This window comes from Hippichthys cyanospilos, chromosome 1 (assembly GCF_059441005.1).
Source record: "Hippichthys cyanospilos isolate Australia breed blue-spotted pipefish chromosome 1, RoL_Hcya_1.0, whole genome shotgun sequence".
Taxonomy (NCBI): domain Eukaryota; kingdom Metazoa; phylum Chordata; class Actinopteri; order Syngnathiformes; family Syngnathidae; genus Hippichthys; species Hippichthys cyanospilos.
The window spans coordinates 515,922-531,503 of record NC_142369.1 but is presented as its reverse complement, the minus strand read 5'-3'; the positions used below and the strand labels follow the sequence as shown (position 1 = coordinate 531,503).

General features: G+C 48.9%; 2 protein-coding genes across 4 annotated transcripts; both read right to left on the bottom strand.

Moving 5' to 3' along the window:
• Positions 1–814: 814 nt before the first annotated feature.
• Positions 815–10,480, bottom strand: LOC148428499 (uncharacterized). 2 transcript variants are annotated; one of them, XM_088429997.1, is made up of 18 exons: positions 10,340–10,480; positions 10,165–10,184; positions 9,657–9,675; positions 8,687–8,814; positions 8,543–8,623; positions 7,101–7,154; positions 6,740–7,015; positions 5,874–6,008; positions 5,575–5,632; positions 5,399–5,489; positions 5,173–5,314; positions 3,854–3,958; positions 3,695–3,773; positions 3,531–3,624; positions 2,880–2,954; positions 2,691–2,793; positions 2,503–2,618; positions 815–1,204 (listed from the first exon to the last, which is right to left on the bottom strand). In XM_088429997.1, coding segments are annotated over exons 1-18 (1,581 nt in total). In that variant the 5' UTR covers positions 10,344–10,480; the 3' UTR covers positions 815–1,203. The 2 variants fall into 2 exon arrangements, with proteins under 2 accessions (XP_088286123.1, XP_088286131.1); XM_088430005.1 differs by having other exon boundaries at positions 10,270–10,453.
• Positions 10,481–10,852: 372 nt separating this feature from the next.
• mfsd8 (major facilitator superfamily domain containing 8) lies at positions 10,853–15,576 on the bottom strand. 2 transcript variants are annotated; one of them, XM_088416186.1, is made up of 12 exons: positions 15,239–15,576; positions 14,653–14,712; positions 14,494–14,576; positions 13,997–14,281; positions 13,497–13,610; positions 12,679–12,823; positions 12,538–12,596; positions 12,356–12,464; positions 12,156–12,290; positions 11,830–11,933; positions 11,537–11,748; positions 10,853–11,463 (listed from the first exon to the last, which is right to left on the bottom strand). In XM_088416186.1, exons 1-12 carry the CDS (start codon positions 15,574–15,576, stop codon positions 11,257–11,259), a joined length of 1,851 nt encoding a protein of 616 aa, XP_088272312.1. In that variant the 3' UTR covers positions 10,853–11,256. The 2 variants fall into 2 exon arrangements, with proteins under 2 accessions (XP_088272312.1, XP_088272320.1); XM_088416194.1 differs by lacking the exon at positions 15,239–15,576 and having other exon boundaries at positions 14,653–15,208.
• Positions 15,577–15,582: the final 6 nt, after the last annotated feature.

Below are 15,582 nucleotides of genomic sequence, written 5' to 3'. Positions count from 1 at the left end.
CATCTCCTCTTGTCTTTCCTTCATCGCGAATGCGTCACATGCACGAAAATTGATGCGGACATGACTTTGGAGGAGAGGGAAGAAGCTCATCCGGAACGAAGGGCGTTTTTGTCTTTTGAAAATGCACGCCGAGCAAAAAAAGAAACAACAACAAAAAATCACTTTCACAGAAGCACAACCAGATCATCCAAACATGTCGTGTGACGTATCAAATCCGAGGATGAGAATCAAGTTGTTGTCGTGCGGCCTCAGACGATTCTCAGAACCGCTGCCGAACAATGTCAACATATTTGATGTTGTTTCGTATTATGCCTTACGTTACACTATCAATACACTGGCATCAAATATTCAATTCAACACCTTTCAAATATATACAGTATGTAAGTATACACACACACACACTCACAGAGGGAATATTAGAAGGAAAGAAAAAATATCAATGTTAGATTGACTTCATCCCGTGGGAATATTCTAATTAGCAATCTTAGAAAATATGCTTTAAGTCAAAAATGGTGAAACGATTGCTGAAATGTTTCAGTGATGAAGGCTTGCACGTTTCACAATAGCGCAGGGGTATTAATAGGCTTTTCCAAATATAACCAAACATCATTTGAACTTCCTCTCCCGTGACTCTCCATCATCAGGAGCCATTTGTCAGCCCCCCCCCCCCCCCCAAGATTAAAAGGAGCAACGCTTACTTGCTGCCTCACTCGGTGCGCCTGCTGGAAAAAACACTTATCCACGAACCCGAAATAGCCGCGGCAACAGATCGGACTTCATGACAAAAGCAAAGGAATACATAATAAGACAGGAAAACGGTCATAAAAAAATCTTTATTGTAATTTCAATCAACATTATCGGGGACATTTTAGTTAATATTGCAGCGGAAGTTTTTGGGAGATTGAACCTACCCCAAAATTTTGTGATTATTGATAACATGTAAAAGCAGCTTTAAAAGTTATTCAACAAAGAAAAAACAAAACAAGAAGTCCCCTAAAGCAGCTTTTGCAAAGACAGCAAATGAATAGAAACTCACATTGTCGTCCTTCAAGTAAAGGTCCCAAAAAAAAAGTTTGGTTTCAATTTAATTTAAAAAAAAAAAATCAACATGGTGCAGTTTATTTTAAAATTGAAGATGATTGTTTGTCCTTTTTTCTTTGCTTGTCTGTCGGGACGGATGCGGCGGCTCCCGTCGGGATTCCGCCTACAAAAGGCACAATGGACTGTTACATTGATCAACTTGATGACAAGCGCGTTTGGAATGGGAGGCCAGAAAATGTCATAAAAAAAAAAAAAAAGAAATCTGTTGAATACGGGCCAATGAGAAGGCGTCCGCGTCCGTATTCACAAACAGACGTATTAAGACGGGATTTGCTCCGTGTCGGGAATTCTCCCAGTGCTGCGGTTTGTACCTGCATGATCTTTTTAGAAACATCTGCTTTCCATTTGAAAGACGCGCTGCATTTCCCGTTTACGTTCTCCGTTCATTATTTAGCGGCGTCGGTGTCAGCCGAGGTTACAACAGACTGACCCGTCCGATCTGGTTGGCGCGCAGGGGAATTAAGATGACATATTTTGTGTTGGCAATTCTTCGAGTGCTTTGTTTTGTAACGTTGGGTTATATACAGCACGACTTTGAGAATGTGCCTTTTTCATCCGGAAGGCCGCCCGTTGCGCCCACCGGTCGCCGCCCCGTCACTCATTGGGCCAAAGTTCACGGAGCGCGATTCAAACGCCCCGCTCGTTCCGTCGTCCCATCTCAAGCGGGCATCGTTTCTGGAGCCGCCCCGCGGAGAGCGGCGACGGACGAAGACGAAAGGGCCGTAGGTGGCCGACCCCCGCATTAGCGTGGGACGCGGGAAGTGCTTTGCATGACCTTAAACTAAGCTTAAGTAAACGTACGCGCTGGCTTATCCAAAAATAAATGTTATCGCTTCCGCGGCCTCGTAAGCCAAGCCTAAATCACGAGAGGGGTCAAATAAAAACACGCAAATAAAACGACCTGATCAAACGAATTCATCCAATTAATATCATGACCTTAAAGGGTTTAGGAGAGGGGGGGGGCTCGGAAGGCGGCGCGGCGAATAGCGCGTCCGCCTGGCGGTTGAAGGGACCCGACCGGGACTCCTCCCTGCCTGGGGTTTGCGCGCGTTCTCTCCGGGCATGCTCGGCGCACGGCAGCCCCATCGGACAATCTGGAATGTCCTCGGGCGCGAGAGGGCGCGCGAATGCACGCTGTGCCCCGCGATGGGCCGGCGAGCGCTTGGGGGTGCCCCCCGCCCGCCGGCCAGCCGGGCAAGCCCCGCGAGGATACGCGGCTGGAGAAAATGGGCCGACGGTACGGATTGGGCTATTTCCACGTAAAAAGCGCGTCGACTTGGGAAAAGGCGAGGTTCCCGAAACCGATTCCTTTCGGAAGTGCGGCGGAGGTGGTTGCAAACGCGCGCCGTCTCATAAGAGAAGAGTCGGCCGGCGGAGGGATATCGCAGCCAAAACGCTTACTAGGACTCGTGGCCGTAGCGGTCTTTGGCTCTGAGGGCAGCCTTGGAGAAGCCCCCGCGCGCGGGGATCCTGTCGGGGTATCGAACGGCGACGGCGTTGCCCATCAACTCGAAACCCTGAGCAAAGACGGCCCGCGGAGGTGAGTGGCCAGAAGGGCCCGGGGGGGGGGGGGGGGGGGGGGGACTCACGTGAAACAAGCGGATGGCTCGCTCGCAGGATTCCTGTCCCGTGAAGTTGACGAAAGCGCAGCGACGGTCGAGCAGCAGCTTGACGCCGTGAAGCGGGCCCGCCCTGCGGGGGAGGGGGGGGGGGGGGGGGGCACTGTCCTCAACTTGGCTCGCCGTTACCTTGGAGGTCAAAGCGGCGACACCACCGACTTGCTGAACATGTTGAAGAGCAGATCTTCCGTCACCGTGGAGGTCAGGTTGCCCACCCACACCGGGAACAGTTCTCTGCCGGGATCCGAACGCGGCGGCGGTCGCGTCGGGGGGGAAAAAAAACAAAAAAGGAATCGCTAACCGTACATCAGGTCCCAAGAGTGTGAGGAAAGGAAACCATTTGAAAAAAGCTGCAATATTACTTTGAATTTTCTAAGTCTTAATGACGGCCGAGAATAGAATATCATTTTAAAGAAAACAAACATAGTGAGGTTACCTTTATAGTAATAATATAACATAAAAAGCAAAACTATAATAATCACATTTTTGCGTAAATACCGAGAGCGGTGTTTTTAAGAGAACCGGGTTGAAATATTCGAGGGGTCGGCTTCAAAAAGTCAAACTTGAAGGAACAGTAATGGTCGGGGAAAAAAGTAAAATAGTGTGAACGAAGTCAAAATCGTTCCAAGTAATCCTGTTTGAAGCTTAAGACTAGGGTGATAATGTCGTGTGAATAAAGCAAAGTAAAAAAACGCTCATAACAAAAATCGAGTTTAGAAAACACCGCCCTTGAAATAAAACGCAAACGCGAGGGCCAAAAGGTTGCCGGGCGCCCGATAAAAGGCCTGAGCATCCATCGCTTCGACTCACGGATACTTCCCATCGTCCCGACTGGGCGCCACGGAGGCGGCGCGGGCCTCGGCGGGAGGTCCGGTCCGCGCCGGGGTTTCCGGAGGGGCCGGGACTTCCGGGGGGGAGAAAAAGTCAAAACGGCGGACGCCTCCGCGGAGAGGGGACGGCGAGCCGGGGCTCACCGCTCGTCCGCGCCCGTAAACCCGAGGGCGCCCGGCGCGCTCGCTCCGCCGTCCCGTGCGCCGGCGAGGCGTCGGAACTCTGAAAAGCGGGCCACAAAGGCGGAGGGCGCCCGCTGAGCGGAACAAGCTGGCGTCCGCCGTCGCTCGCCGCTCGCTCACCATCAGCCGCAGCGTCTGCAAACGCATGATTTCCTGAGCCGCCTCGCCGCAAGAGCCGTCCAGCTGGAGAACCTCCCGGAAGGCTTGCAGCGCCTCCTCGTATCTCTGGCGGAGAGCGCAAGCACAAAACCAAAGTACAAAAGTACCGTCATTCGGGGCCGCGGAGGCAAAAACCTTTGCGGGAACGTGACAAACATAAACGCAAAGCGCATCATTCATAAACATACAGCAAATTTACGCACGAGGAACTTTTAGAAAAGATCTTCAAAAGACCTCCTTTTCATACTACGTTGATATTTTTCAAAATCCGGTAATTAGGTCATTGATGACTTTACGTTCGGGCCGCACGAGTCATCGGGTTTTAATGGCGACCGCGGTATCGGCCGCCGCCATTAATTACGCCCGTCCTCGGCGATAACGACGTTTAAAAAGCCGACGCTACCTGCCGGATCAAGCGCTTTGTCGTCCGACCGCCGGGGGGCGATGCCGACCGCCGGGGGGCGATGCCGACCGCCGGGGGGCGATGCCGACCACGCGTTTGCTGATTTTCTCATCCAAATATATTATTTGCCGGTGTGAAACGGCGTTGTTTCTCACCCGATTCCGAATATTTACAGCGCCCGCTGTTAATTGAGAACCATTTTGAAAAAAAAAAAAAGCGCGATCGATTCGGTTTGAAATAACCGAAAATGTCGTTCGGACCGCTAATTGATTCCCATTTGCTTGAAAGTAAACAACGCGCTTGGTTGCAGGTAGGCTTCATTTTTGTTTTCATTGATCCGCACTCAGCAAGTAAGTTATTTACTTTATTTCGGTTGATTCTTTTTATCAAGCCTCGAAGGCCCGTTTATACCCTTTGACCGAACACGATGAGTAATCGCGATTTTAATATCGACCGAAATAATCGCGATGACTATTTTGGCCGTAATCGTGCAGCCGTAGTTCCATTTAATAGTCGTTCCATGAATTGCCGCCTTGAACAGTCCTGATCCACGTTTACTTTACTCGCGGATTGTGCAGCCGGTGCCTGGTAACAAAAAAAAAAAGCGGGACTATAAACGCCAGGGCTCAAACAGTGACAAAAATGTTACGGTTTATAGATGATACGATCGGAGCGCCCGGCAGGATTCGGAGTGAAACGCGCGCCGACTCGTTTTTGTTTCTTCGAAGCACACCTTTCACCGTTTTCTCCTCTCCGTTTAACGAAAGGACAACGCTACGCTTTGACGCCGCGGGCCGATCCGGGGCAGCTTTGGCTTGGTTCACCCGACGAAAAGAAGGCGAAGGGCAAAGCGCGAGGTTCAAAACGGGACGGCGACCTTCAATCCGGCTAAAGCCCGCCCCTTGCGAAAGAGGCCCTTAATCCAGCCCGGGCACACGGCGAGGCACAAGTCGGCGTCGGCCAGGGCCCTCTCGTATTCCTGCAACTTCTCCAAACAGAAGGCGCGATTTCCAAACAACCTGAAAGGAAAAGCGGTGTTGCGATCAGCGCTTTCCGCCCCCCTTCCCATCGAATCAAGATGGAAACAGCCACGCGGTACCGACTTCTTTTCTGTAGGGTTGTATCGGATGGCTTGGGTAAAACAATCCACCGCCGAGTCAAAACGTCCTTCCCCGGCCAATTTATTCCCCCGGGCTTCGCGGAAGCCCGAGGAAAAAGCGCTCAGCCGGGGCCCGGCCGCCGCCGCCGCCGCCGCGCGCCGGCAAATGCGGGAACTCACCCGCCAGGCGGTTGCTTCTTTCCATATCATTGGCGAGGACCGAGCCGCCCGCGGGGACCTATCGGGAAGCCGGCCAAAAACATTTCTTTCTTTCCGTCGCCGTCAAAAGCGCGACATTTTCACACGGCTCGAGCGACGTCATTGGCCGCGCCTCAAAATGAGATGTCGATCAAATGACAAGCAAATAGATCATTTTGCAAAGTTTCTGACCAAAGCGCCATGTGGCAAGGAGGCAAAGCCCAGGTGAAAATATGACAACAACAACAGAAAGAAAGAAAGAAAGGATCAGAGCACCCGACCTCCTTGACGGCGCCGTGAGGAGATTCCTTGCCAGGCCACTTCTTTTTCTCCTTCCGGGGCTTCGGCTTCACCTCCGATTTAGTTTGAACTTTTTGGGCCGCTTGACTCACAAAACAACTCGTGAAATCCAGTTCCTGCGGGTACGCAAATATTTTCATTATTGATTCAAGTTTTAGATATCGCTTTCAAATTCCTCGGTAAAATCGGAAAATAAAACAACTTCCCGCATCCGGTTCCTCCCTGCGAAATTGGTTTCGTTTTGCTTCAGCGTTGCGTTTCTTCCGGAGCTGAGCAAATATCTAAGAAAGAACTAACTCAAATGCAGTTTTGAATGCAATATTGACCTAAACGTCAGTTGCATTTGTTGAAAAGGAAAACTGCGATTCAATGGAGAACACCGAAGAACGGTCGGAGCGAATGACAATTGAGACGCGAGCCGAGTTTGGCGTTCATGGAGTTTTCTCGCGGCTTTGGCCAGTCGCCGCGAATCCACGTTTGAATCCGCTGCCCCCTTGGTAACAAAAGGGGAAGCCACGCATGCCGTATGGCAGTCATCATTGTTGTAGTCTTTTCTTTGGCCTCCTCCAAGTTGCTTGCTTCTAGAAAAAGAGATGCGGGCGGATCCCCGCGCACCGGGACCAAAGTGCCTTTGAACTCGTCCATGATGCGTCGCAAGAGTTCCACAAATATTTGATCAAGATTGAAACGCTCATCGTGTCGCTTTAATAAAAAGGCGTAGACGATAAAAAAAAAAAAATTAAAAAAATCACAAAAGCCATGGAATACGGTTACTTTGCTTTGGTTAAACAACGCGGACGTTTTCATCGGTTCAAATTTACAAATGAAAAAGTGGGCGACAGCGTACCTCAACGTTGTAAGATTCTTTGTTGCCTTTCGCGCCGCCTTTCGCGTTGCCCTCCTCTCCGCCTTCCGCTCCGGGTTCCGCTCCGGCCTTCGATCCGGGTTCCGCTCCGGCCTTCGATCCGGGTTCCGCTCCGGCCTTCGATCCGGCCTTCGATCCGGCTCCCCCCCGGACTTTCCCGCCAGATGGCGCGCCGGCATCCGCCCCGGCTTCCGGCCGACCCCCGGCGCAGTCCGGCGATCGGCGGCAGACCTCCAAAGGGTCCCCGGCGCGAGATGGCTTCAAAGGGGCGCGGTGAAGACGCACGCGTGGTGAGGCCACGGATTTCAAACGATGGGAACTTGTTCAAACGGCGGCAACTCACGGCGTCCTCTTGTTCCTTAGCCGATTTCTCCCGCCGCTTCCTTTCCCTCTGTTTCTTTAGCAGACAGCACAATAAGGTCAAAGTTGGACTTTCCGTCGCATAACATTGATATATTCAAACAGCGGCAAGTTTGAATTTCGCAAGAAATAAAGAGGCGCAGTACAAAAAACAACAACCTTCTATGATGAGTCGCGATAAACGAGACGCGTCCCTCATTTTTTCCAGCAAATTTGCCAACAATAAATCTTTCAAAATAAATATGAACGTCGACAAAAAAATAAAGTCCTAACTTTATAAGAAGAACATTTCCGATAAAAAATTCAAGTGCGCGGCATAAACCGAGCCATAAGACGGGAGTCGGAAGATAGAGAAGTTACAAGAATGAATGTGAAATATTTTGGACATATACAGGGAATAGACTTTTCACAGAATAACAAAGACGTTAGTGTAAACAGCAGGATTTTTTTTTACAAGAGTCACAATTGAGGATACGATTGAATCCGATTTTAAAATGAAAGTAAAAAATCCAAATGTTTTTTTGTTTTGTTTTGTTAACAATATGTTTCCCTACTCAAACCACGGCGTTCTGATTCTTATAGTGCTTTTTTGAATTTCACCTCTTTGATTTGGTCTCAGGGGGCGGCGCCTGAAAACGACATCGCGGTTGCTCGGGTAACGTCCAATCGGCGTTCGGCTCGGAAAACAGACGAGCCGACGGCACGTCGTCGCTCGCGCCCCGATCGATAGCGATGTGGTTTTCAAGTCGGCGGCAAGTGGCAAAAAGGCCACACGCCGACATGTTTTTCTTGCGCTTCATTCATAATGCAACAAACACAACATTCATGACATTTCGCTGCTCCTACTTGTAAGGCCGCATAGAATACGGTATTAAAAAAACGCTCTATTTTTGGCCTTGTGTACGGTACAATATATAGTTATACTTCCACTTTGAGGTAATGAAGCCAAAACAAAGTAATAAGAGTCCTAAATGTTATGAAAATGGGAATATATGAAAAGAATTGTTTAGCTGCGTGTAAAGGGTCACGCTCAACAAAATTATACTTTCGAAGATCCATAAAGTGTTTACTGTATGAAGTGGTTTTTATAGTCGTACGTTTTCCCCGTATTTTATAGGTTTTTAGATCAATTCAAATTGTGTACACCGTATGACAACTTTTGTACGGGGGGGGGGGGTGAATGACATTAGCTTTCCGAATAATATTCCATAATCCCTAGACAAATCTAAATTCCACACTCCAAATAAAGCTGGAACAGCCTGAGTAGTTAAATTGAAATAGTCCCAAAAATAAAGCCTTCATTTTAGGAGACCTTAAATACAAAACACCAACTCACGAAACGTGCTAAATTGAACCTTTTTCATTGCAGAATTGCAGCATTGAGGACCGATACTATCATCGTGGATTTTCGGCAAGGGAGTTCACCTGTTTCTTCAGCCGCTTCTTTTCCGCCTTTTCTTTGACTTTGGCCCGTTCGAGTAACAAACGAGCTTTTCTTTCAGCATCCTGCAGGAGAAGAGAGGTTTCGGATCGTCTACGTTTGGACAAATACGATTAAGGACAACTTACGCTCTCGATGGTCTCTTGCAGCAATAATCTTCCGTGGAGCAAAAAATCCAAATAATTGTACGCTGAGCCCGAAGACAGCACTAGCAAATCGTCGCCATCATCTGGGTAATCGTACGCGGACCATGGGACTGTGAGGAGGAAAAAAATAACGTGATGTGAAAAAGGATCGGAACATATTTTGAGAATAAAGTCCAACTCTGGACCGAGGAATGAGTTCGTGACAACAAGAAACGGAATATTGGTCATAATCTGATTAAACTCACAAGTGAACTTACTGTAAAAAGTCATACTTTCTGCAAAGACATCGTCGAGGAGAATATTGGTCATGCAATCTGTCAATTATGTCATTTTATCATGGTATGATTCCAACAGTTTTCACTTTTGACAAGACTTAAGGGGGGCATAACATGAAAAGTCAACTTTTTGGAGCTTTTAACCATGTTCCAATGTTGATTTCACAACCTAAACCTGAGGTGTTCAAACTACAGCCCGAGTGCCATTTGCGGCCCAACCGCCGCACACATTATCCCGGCCTGCAGAATGTACTCAAGTATCAAGTGCATCAAGTGCGCTTATGACGACAGGAGCCATTCATTCCTACCACCCCTTACCCCTCCCGGTAAAAGCCCGCGCAAGAGAAAATACATTCCGGCCTTTTCCAGGTCTTTTAGTTTTGTTGTGGTTCCGGAGCGACTCTGCGCCGAGTCGGCCGAGTAAACAGCAACGTTTCATTTATTAGCTGCAAAGGCATGTTTGGGAGCACACGATTGGACAATCGGCATCGGTAGTAAACAATTCGCTCGTGAATGGAAGTATTATTATGAATATTGGGTTCCCACGTGTGTTGACGAGAGCGGTGTATTGGTGCCGTTTGGCATTTGAATGTCAGCAAAAGGCCTGTTTTTGGGCCCGCTATTCATTCTGTTGGAATGGACTTTTCAAAATCAATGCGGGATCAACAACTTCTTACCTCGGTTTCCATAGCCCTCCTGTGAGAAAGCAAAACGACAAGTTACAAAAGAGCATCAACAAAGTTTGCTTCTTTACTATTTGTCTGCAGCAAAACGTTATTATTTGGTCTATAATTCCAAGTAAAAACATGTTTGCCACTTGCCGTTGACTGAAAATGGCATCACATTTGCTTAAGGCTCAGGTAATGACAAATCACAACTTTGCTTGTGAATGCCACACGACCAAGAGGTGAGCGAACACTTTTTTTAAGTTTCACTTTCATTTTCTATATGCAGGAAAACAAGAATGTGCCGCCACGCTCACACTTTATTTACGACTAATGGAAAATTAGTCGCAGAAGTAAAATGACCTGTTTTAAAGGCGTACAAACAATGTAGTGTAGGAACCACCCAAGAAAAGTGAATATACAGTGAAAATACAAAGGAAGACGAGGTTATGTTTTGTTAGGTTGAACGATCCTCAACATGATCGCTTATCATCCCTTTTTAAACGTGTACTGTACGTACCCATGGCTGCATTCTAGAGTCTGGAGAAAAGGGGAAAAAAAGAAGAGAAGGAGTATGAGGAAAGACTTCAATCTTTGGAAGTCAACTCATTTCGAGCTGACTCACCACACAATTAGCTCCTCAGTTAAACTTGAGACAAACACAATGGAAACAGGAGGCAACATCATTCTCTTACCCATTTCTCCACTCTAAACTTTTATAATAAAATAATGCAATTCAACGTTTAAGATGTATTACACTGTAAACGTCGATACATCTACTGGCTAACTTTTCAAATCACTACACTCGCTATGAGGTAGTTGAAGTTACACTTCCGGTTGGTGAGCGGATCTTGCGTAATTGTTCACTACTTTTATCTTTTTCCCCCCAATTTTAGTTTGTCATTCAGGCAAATAGGTAATCAAAATATTACTGGGGATTTATCCGTACCTTACAAATTTGATTAATTCAAGCGTAGCGAGTGTGATCTTAGTTAAACTTCGATTTTTGACGCATGCGCAGTGTGGCGGCAAGGACACGTTACATTTTGAGCGTAATTTTGTTTTGTTTTGTCCATACTTGATGTCAGTGAGTGTGCCGTTCTGAGAAAAAAACAATGCTGTATTGTCGAATTCGTCGATATTATTTATCGACGATTTGTAATGAATAAACTAATCTCAGGTTGGAACAAACCCACACAAAAAAGCTGTTGATCTTGCATTTTGAATGTTTATCGAAAAAAATATATAAATCTCTTATCATTCAGGTCCATATACACTTTAAAGCATATTCATAGCTTCCTGACAATAATGTATTGAAACCCGCCTCAATGGGGGAAATGGTTTGTTGATAATCCATCATTTACGGTAAAAAAAAAAAAAAAAAAAAAAATCATAGCATATATTTTCACATTATGAAGTCACATTTTTTGCCCAGTGAATGCGCCTGCGACATTGAAACATGCATTATCGTTAGTAGTAGTAGTGTATCAGTAACAAACGCGCAGTAACTTGATTTAAACAGGCGGCCAATGGAGATGCCTAGTTGACACGCGCTCCCTTTCAAACTCCTCGTTTTTGGTCCTTGGGTCGGTCCAGTGTGGAAAAGGCCCGCTCATTCTATCGTCCTTCCGTGACGCACGGAAAAGGCCACGAGTCTATGGTAGACGCAGGCGAGGAGGACGACGGCCGCCGCCACCATGACGCAGATGATGGTAAAAGCCCACCGAGGGCCGAGGAGGGTGTACACGTGGGAGACGAACACGGGGCCCAGAGTCCGCGCCCCGCTCCCGGACGCCGTCAGCCAGCCCATGTACACGCCCTGAAAAGAAGAAAAAAAAACATGAAGATTCATTCTGCCAAACCATTAGGTTCCACTGAAGGGGAAAGGCTACCTGAGGTTTGGGTCCCAGGATTTTCGAATAGAGGGTGTAGGACATGACGTTGCAAGCTGGGTAGCCGACTCCGATGAGGAAATCCGAGGAGATGTACTGGGCCAGGTGGATGGCGGGGGTGTACTGACACCAGGTCTGGTCAAACGGGCAGCCAGTGGGCTCCAAAGAGCCGTTGGATGACACCGGACTCACCAGGGAGTTGTTCTGAAGGTCTGGGGAGAGGCAAACGCCAGCTTGAGTTCATATTTCAATCCGGCTCAGTATGCAACTTTTTTTTCCTTTGAAATAAATACCCGCCCACTGGATTTTGGGGTAACGGTTTCCCCACGGGAGCAGAACGAAGAAGCCCAAGAAGATGACGGCCAGACCCGCCAGCAGCACGGGACGATCCCCGACCCTGAAAAGAAAAGTGCCGTTTTTCCGTCTATCGTCAATTCAATCGTGCAAACGAAGCACATTTCACGAAACCCGTTTGCGCAAAACGAGAACTTTGCACGACTTGGTATTTTGTCGGCAATGCGACTTTTTCATTTTCAGGGGTTGGTAACTTGAACCTCTTGACCCCATGATGAGTTTGAGAGCGTTTCAACGGGTCCGCGGACGAGGCTATCCGCCCGACCTTTGAGCGGCCACTTTCACCACCAGGAAGACCAGGATGGATTCAAAGCCGATGCAGCAGATGATGACGCCGTTGTAGAAGACGGCCTCTCTCCTGGTCCACGCAAACATGTCCATGGACAAAGGCGTGGCGATCCTGTCGCCCAAAAGGAGCGGGGGTTACGGGAGCCGGCGCCGCCTCCCGGCCGTCGGCCCACGTACGTCTCGAAGACGGCGAAAATGAACATGACCACGAAGAAGAGGACGTTGGAGGTGAAGACGGCCGAGTGGTCGATGGTTTCCTCCGGCTCGTCCGCGACGTCCGCCTCGTCTGGAAGGGACGGAGGGAGAGAAGAGGAGCCTTTCCGCCGGGCGGGGGCGGGCGGCCTCAGCCGAAGCCTTACCTTCCGAGAGGTAGTTGATGGCCTGGACGCGCCTCCCGGTGTCATCCACTCGGTGCTCCCTGCCAAATTGACAGACGGCGAGTCAGCGGCCGCCCGCCGCCGAAGCCCTTCTCAACTCTGGCTCCTTTCTAAACACGTCACCTGAGCACCAGGACCACCAGCGAGATGTTGACGGCGCCAAAGACAGCCGCCAGTAGAGCCGGCGCCGTGTACATGTTGAGCTTCAGATGGACGGGCTCCACCGCGTAACCCCGTTCCCCGAGGAACGACAGGATGGCCTGCAGGGCTGACCCACACAGGCCGCTCTCACTTTTTTCACACTTATTATTCCGTCACGCTCCGGGAAGCCACTTACTGCTTTTTGAATGGAAAAAAAAGCAAAAGCTTGTCGACGCTTGATTTGTTTTCAAACTCTGGGCCGGGGCTGCTCAAAAAGTTTTTTCCCCAAGATCAACTGGAATTCCCCACATATAGAACGCGCCCTTAATTTTCGGGTCAAACTCTGCTATTTTTCTAGCTCTCCTCCTCCCGAATCCTTCAGATTTCCCCGTGTTTGTATCCGTCATTTCTTTATTTGTCGCGGCTGAAGTCAAGGGCCTTTCGGATTTCCCACATCATGGGCGGCCGGCAAACGCCACACCGGTATAACGTTGAATCGTTGGCCTTTTCCTGGCCGAGCGACTCAAGTTCTTTTTGCCATTAGTAGGCCAAGCTGCGCACCATCCGTGTCCCGCCAAGTTTAGGGTCGTGCGCGCATATGCCGAAAAGACCCTAAAAGAGTGGCGCTTTTGCTCCGTGGGCACCGGGCTTGGACACCGACCGTTAACCGGTACCGGTGACTGTTTTAGTAACAAGTCCCGGAGACAAAAGGAACCGAGACAGTGTGACTCCGTAGCTCGCCTTCGAGAGCGCGACCAAAGTATTGGGTGAACTCGGCGCAAAAAGCAATCCATCCAAACCTGGTCCGAGGATGAACCCCAACGCTTGACAGGCGCTCATGTTAGCCATGGCGTTGGTCCTCTCCTTCAGCGACGTGGCTCCGGCGACATACGATCTCACCACGGCAACGTTACCTGCCGCGACAAAATTGGTGGTACTGGTTGAGTGGAGTTCTCCCCTGCTAAATTGTCTCACGTGCCGTGATCCTTCATCACTTAACAACGCACTATGGCGCTCCCTAAACAAGGCTCGACTGCCCTCTAGAGGCAAAGCGCATCGTCTGTCTGCAGAACTGGACTGCTTATATTTCAAGCGGCGTGACAATTAACCAGTGATTAAATTTTTAAAAAAAAGTTGTAATGCGTTTGCACGTGTTTAAAGCACGTGGGGAGGGTATACCCGTTAAAAAAATGTGCGTGATCTCGATATCACGGGTTTTCTCCCATTTCGGGCTTTGTCTGCTCCGTATCCCTCATAATTAACTGCACACGTGATATTACAATTCAACGAGGATCACAACCTGCTCCGAAACCCACAAAAGCTCTCGAAATGAGGATGTGGTACTTGTTCCCAGTCTTCGGCAGGGAGGCGTAGGCGTAGTAGATATTGGCCGACAGGTTGATGGCGATGGAGCACACCAGGGGTTCTCTGCGCCGCCGGTGATTGGACCACAGGCCAAACAGGGGCGACGCCACCATCTGGCCCAGACTGTAGGCCGCCACCACCCAGCCCAGGAAAGTGGCGTCGGCGCTTTCGTCAGACTTTTCCAAGTATGGCCACAATGACGTTATCACGATCGTAAAACCTAGAGCAAGACAAGAAAGAAAAAGCGCCGAGTGAGACGCCCACGTGAACGTCGGCAGGCAGGCAGGCAGGCAGGCGGATCTTATACAAAATAAATGCCAGACTTCGTCACTTGGCCGCCAGGGGGAGTAACTTCGCCGTTTGACGCGATGTTTTCGCTCGCGTTTCAAGTTTGGCCGTTTTTACAAAATACGAGAGATCTTATTTTCTCACCCACACTGCTGAGAAACATAGTGAAGTACATGACTCGGATCGATCTCCATCGGCTCCGGTAATCGTCATCATGGACGTCATCGCTGTGCACAACAAATTTCAATTCAGTTGAATTTAAACACAAATCGGCGCTTCTTGTCAGCTTCAATTTAGTCTCACCTTGCTTCGTCGCGAAGTAAAGGGGTGTTTTCATCCGAATCGGCAGACTGAGACATCCTGCTTTTAAATTAGATGGGTAAACAACTCGTGTTGGCACAATCGCAACGCTACGGGAAGCTAACTAACGAGCTAACGAGCTGGTTAGTTAGCCACTGCGGCTAACATCCGACCCGTCAATATGTTGGTTCCATTGACACATCCCACGCATAGCGTTAAATCGAGTCAAGGGGACACGTCGTTACTCGGCGCGTGATAAAATGCCCAGCAAAAGTCAACTGGACTCTGGTACCCGAGCGTAACTTGACAACTGCCGCGAGCTGATATTACGACGGACGCGTCCGCCGAGCCTTCAAAATAAAACGTGCAATAATCAGATGCGATCGCGTTCGGGATGACTTTACGGATCTGTTCGCGGTGTACAGAAAAAGGACATTCGTGGTCGGCGGAGGCATAAAGGCCTACAGATACGGGTACGGTTTTCGAAGTTTGCGTCTTTCGGAAATTAAGTTTGAAAGCGCGTCCGCCATCTATCCGGCATTTGTCAGTTTATCTCGATGCGGAAAAAAAACCAATTCAAAGGCATTACCGGTCCGTTATATTTGTCATTCCATCAAAGCAATACCCGCTCAGTACTTCGGGGTTTCTTGGAGGGGGTAATAGGAAGGACGAAAGGATAGAAGAACAATGAAAGGAAGGAGTGAGGACGGATGTAAGGACGCGAGGAAGGAAAAAATAAACAAGTTCGAACCCTCGCTTGCTAAAACAAACGTCATCATCGAGCACCCCGCCCCCCCGGGAGCGAGGTCCGCTGTAATGCAGTTCGTCGTTTGAAAAATGATCGATAATGTAATGGGTGTAATCCCCCGGTCCCATGTTACTTTTCCCTTGGAGGAACATGTTTAAAGGTGAAAATGACACGCGCATTGGACC